This window comes from Mesocricetus auratus, unplaced genomic scaffold, assembly GCF_017639785.1.
Source record: "Mesocricetus auratus isolate SY011 unplaced genomic scaffold, BCM_Maur_2.0 Super-Scaffold_100066, whole genome shotgun sequence".
Lineage (NCBI taxonomy): Eukaryota > Metazoa > Chordata > Mammalia > Rodentia > Cricetidae > Mesocricetus > Mesocricetus auratus.
In genome coordinates, this window is record NW_024429235.1 from 2,474,436 (window position 1) to 2,479,363 (window position 4,928).

At 47.8% G+C, this 4,928-nt stretch overlaps 1 protein-coding gene across 1 annotated transcript; it reads left to right on the top strand.

Moving 5' to 3' along the window:
* The first annotated feature begins 2,759 nt into the window (after nt 1-2,759).
* Nucleotides 2,760-3,668, top strand: LOC121136373 (eosinophil cationic protein-like). Its single transcript, XM_040736708.1, has 2 exons — nt 2,760-2,871; nt 3,015-3,668. Exons 1-2 carry the CDS (start codon nt 2,784-2,786, stop codon nt 3,494-3,496), a joined length of 570 nt encoding a protein of 189 aa, XP_040592642.1. The 5' UTR covers nt 2,760-2,783; the 3' UTR covers nt 3,497-3,668.
* Nucleotides 3,669-4,928: the final 1,260 nt, after the last annotated feature.

The following is a 4,928-nucleotide window of genomic DNA, read 5'->3' on the forward strand; positions in this document are numbered from 1 at the left end:
TTTTCAAAGATATCAATCCACAGAGAGTTGGCTCCCTTGTTTGGAGTCTGTGGTAGAGGAGAGCATGGTGGGAAGAACGTACTAAAACAAAACTGCCCATGGCAGAAGACAGGAGGGCAGAAAGGGCACCTGGGGACCCTATGTGCCTTTTATGGACACGCCCACAATGTCCTAACTTCTTTCTGCTGAGTCCTGCTGAAAGGGTAAACTAAATTCAAAGGCTTCACTTCTAATAATTTAGAAATAAAGGGAGGAGACCCTCACTCAGCCCCCTGCCTTAGAAGCCATGACAGGCTACAGAAAAGACACATAGACCTCTGACACAAGGTAACTCCAGATCGTCTGGCCTCCCGGAGTCTAGGGCCAAAACTGAACACAAAGAAACTCCAGAACCTCCCTAGCCTCCTAGATACTTGGTTCCTGGGAACTGTTTGGCCACAAAAGAAACTCCACAGGAGACCAAAATGTTCCCTGTAGTCTCCAGGATACAGTTCTGAAAACTATTGGTATCTATGAACAACAGGCCACCTGCAAGTAACAAGAGAATGCCATAGAAACCAAAGAATGTTCCCTGTCAGCTGACCAATGAAAATAATCAGTACACAGGTGTTTTATGTCAAAATATGACTTTGAGAAATCCTCCTAATTGTTCCCAAATGCCAACAAATCAGAAACCAACCCATACTTACTGATGTAATCCTGTAACTTTTGTCTATGCAACCTAGCAGTAGACAGGGAACTTCCCTCCCTTTGGAGGCTGCTGTGTCAACTTGCCAGATAGGGTCCCTGTCATGGGTGAATAAACAATCAATACAATTAAACCTTGCTTTTACATTTTGGTGGGTCTGTCTTCCTGGTGGTCTCTGGGGATCTTTACAACCTGGGCACAACACAGCCTCCAAAGATTACCATCTACAACAGCACCACAGGCTGTGGGCAAGCATTTATTACATGAGTCTTTCAGAGATAGTTAAAATCCAGCTCATAAGCTGGTGTGGGTTGTAATTCTCTAACCCCAGCACTCAGGAGACTAGGCAGAAGGATGGAAAACTGAAATCCAATCTGGGGCTTCCAAGCAAGTTCAAACTAAATGTAGGATGCAGAGTGAGTCCCTGTCCCAGCATATCCTAAGTAATCCCAGATCAATCCTTAAAAACAGGTTATTGTGACAATGTTATAAATACCATGCACTGTCATTTCCATGGACAGTCCCTGCACTTGGCAGACCTGTGTCCAGTCAGCAGGTTAAGAGCAGTCATTGCAGCTGTATCCCAGGTTGAAGAAATTCCAAGAGTTAGACATCTTCTCTCACCAATGGAATCTGCACAAAGAGATATCCATCAAGTGGAACAGAAAAATACCGTGAATTTTATGAGAAATATGGAGTTATTTCTCGAGACAATACCTTACAGCATTCACCAAGTTAAAAATATTACTTATTGTAAGGTTATACTAGCGGTGCTTCACAATAGAAATGTGGCCGGGTCTGACAATGAGCCACTGACTGGAATGCAAAGGAGGTTTTGATAACAGAGAAATGGAGGTATATTTATTCTCTCGAAGCCAAAACTCATATCCACATGGCACTGGGGGTGTGGCTCAGTGTCAGAGCATTTATCTAGCTGGCACAAGACCCCAGGTTCAAACCCCGGAAAAAAGACAAACACATACAAATTCACAGTAAAGTTTAGGGTGTTTTAATTAACATTGGGCTACAGTCACTCACACATCTTAGACAAGGAGGTTTTTCCATGAAGCTCCTTGATGTAAACTAGGTCATTTTATACCAGTTCTGGAAGCATCTGTGGGTAGTTTGAAATGTAGAAAGGGATCTTATACAGGAAACCATCAGAAAAATATTACGTGGCATGCTCGTAGTACAATGTTTGTTAATATTTCAGAACACAGTTTTTAAGGTTTACTTTCTAACTTTTCATTTGACTGTTAGTATATATATATGTGTGTGTGTGTGTGTGTGTGTGTGTGTGTGTGTGTGCATATATGTTTGTGTTTTGCACTTATGGACCACCTGTGTGAATGTACAAACAAAAACCAGAAATGTGTCAGAGTATACTGGGACTGGACTTCTCTGCAATTGTGAGCTCTGGGTGACAAATAAGTCCTCTGGAACAGGTATCTGGAAGAACAGGAAGTGCCCTTAACCACTGAGCCATGTCACCAGTCCCTAAGGTTTGTTTTTATTCATGTGTTTCTGCGGGTCTGTGTGCGTGCACATGCCAACAGAAGCTATGAGAGGACATCAGATCTCCATAAACGGAGTTACAGGCAGCTGTAAACCACCCAACACAGCCGCTGGAGCAAACTTAGGTCCTCTGGAAGAGCAGCACGTGCCCTTAACACTGAGGCCTCTCCAGACCTCGACATCATGTGATGTTAGAACTGAGAGACAGTATGCAAATATCTCTTATGAATCTGCCTTTCCAAGGCTCTGTTTCCTCTAAGCACTGAGCCAGACTATTAGGAACCTTGGTCTGTCTGTACCTGAAGTGCAGTCACAAAATCTGCAGTCAATCAGCAGGCGATACAGAGATTTCTATGCAGAGTTCAGATTCAGACGTCAACCTCTGCCCTGCACAAGATGACTTGGAATTAGACTCCTTACAACGGAGCTAAGAGCACTGCTCTTTGGGGCGTCCGTTGCCTGGCCAAGTGAAGAAACAGCGGGCTGATTGCACAGCGAGGCCATGTGTCAGTCTGTGGTTCTGCATGCTGAAGACTCCAGACACCTGGCTTTGCCAGCTCCACCCACAGGGCTGCTCTATATGTATGGGGCCCAGTGCAGCTCACCCACCATCCCCGATTTCCAGGACAACCAGCACTGTGTTCTCACAGGAGCTCAACATAGACTGGGTAAGTCTCTGAGACTGGGAAAGGAGGGGGGGGGTCAGGAGAAATGGCCCTGTGAGCCCACAGTGCCAGCAGAGGACCTTCAGGAGGAGGCAGGAAAAACTGAGCCGAGATGGGGAGTAATTCCTTCTCTTCTGTTCCCACAGGAAACATGGGTGTGACGCTGCTTGAGTCCCGACTTTGTCTCCTGCTGCTGTTGGGACTTGTCATAATGGTTGTCTCATTCCGGCCCCCACCGGGTTTAACCCCTTCCCAGTGGTTTGAAATCCAGCATGTAAATAACAGAACCACCCTCCTATGTACTCCTGCAATGCTGGTAGTTAACCGTTATACAGGACGATGCAAGGGACAAAATACTTTTCTTAACACAACTTTTGCTGCTGTCGCTGGTGTGTGTGCCAGGCGAAGTACTAATTGCACAAGGGGTCCGGGTACAAATTGTCATAACAGTTCAGCTCCAGTATCTTTAACTTACTGCAACCTCACGAGTCGAGGAAGCCATTATACACAATGCCGATACCAAACTTCACCAGCAACGATGTTCTACAGAGTTGCTTGTAACAATAGAACGCCACAAGACAACGGCTCCTACCCAGTGGTTCCCGTTCACTTGGACGATATATTTTAGCTCCAGCACCGGCACCTTGTACCTTCATCTGCTGCCTCCATGACCGCAGTAGGGAAGAGTCCCTTTCTGTGTCTGTGCCGTCATCCGCATCTGCCCTGGGAAGCCTGTCCCCCATCACTTTCAATTAAGCCCAACAGATCTTTTCTAACCAATAAACAGCTTTGCATACTCATCTGGATCTCTGCTTACCAGTGTGTATGTGTGCGTGTTTCTGCACATAAACATGCCTGAGTCCTTGAGTGTCTTTCTATCTGTGTGCATGTATGTATGTGTGTATTTATGTGTTGAGACACGTCCTCATGTTCAAGTAACAAGCACTCTCCAAGTTGAACCACCTTTTCAGTCCCTGGGAAACAAATTTGAGTATGAGAAGAGATGCACATCTTTCCAGAAAGTTCCCACAGGGCATCGCCCCTGAAGTTTGTCTGTGGGAAAGCAGTGGCTGGGAGAGGGAACCAGAGAAGAGGAGTCTCTCCATGGGGCTGTTCCACGCCCCTCCCCTGCATAGCTGTCCTCAGAGGTGAATTGTGAGAGCATTCACACAGCCCAGGGAGACACAGGTGCCGAGGGGAGGGAACTGGAATCCACATGGAAAAGAGATGAGGAATGAGAGGTTCAGCCCGACTCCTGTACACAACCGTGTGGGGAGTGAGTGACGAATGGGAAGAGGCCATGTCTTGAAAGACGCTCAAACACATCATCACCTGAGGTGAGTGTGAGTCCTCACGCAGTGTCTGCTGCAGACTGGAGCAGAGGTGTGACACGCTAGTCTGTACCTCTGTCTTTCAGTCTGGATCCCCAGCGTCCTCTCTGCTGTTCCTCGCTGGGCCCCCAGACCCAACCCTCGGGCTCTCCCCACCACTGGGCAGTGCAGCACTTCTGGCTCTCCGTGGATAATGTCCTGCGGGGCTGAGGGGAAACTGTTCCTCTGGAGCAGCAAACACAGAGTCTGCTCTCCCTGCCTGGTGTGTGGAGTCTGCACTTTACACATGAGCGCTAGGTTGGGGACTGCAGGGGTTGACATAACCCACTGACTTCAGGTGAAGTCGGGTCAGCATGAGGTCATCTCACCTTCTCACTAACTTAGAGTACCATAAGCAGGAGGAGGGGTACCACAAAACCGGAGCCACGCCCTGTGGAGAAAGCTGTGAGCCTCCCTCCCCTTTCCCACAGCACATCTCTTCCCAGTCAGGAACTCAGCGTCTTTTCCCAGTCAGGAACTCAGAGTCTCCCACACAACAGAGCAGACAACTGGTCACCTACTGCCCACCCTCTCCATGTGCATCCTCGCCGCCCCACTGTCACTAACCGTCTGCCTGTGCGTTCCGTCATCCAACAACCACGCTCCCAGCAATCACTGTGTGCTAAGCACAGCTCTAAAGTAGTGATGGGGAAAGGTAAACTCGGGCAAGCTCATGCTCTTCTCCTGCCA

Excerpts from the sequence above, each read along its gene's own strand:
- LOC121136373 (XM_040736708.1), top strand. The coding sequence starts at position 2,784 with ATGTATGGGGCCCAGTGCAGCTCACCCACCATCCCCGATTTCCAGGAC. Across the intron at positions 2,872-3,014 it reads AGGAGCTCAACATAGACTGG|GAAACATGGGTGTGACGCTG; the intron begins GTAAGTCTCTGA and ends CTGTTCCCACAG.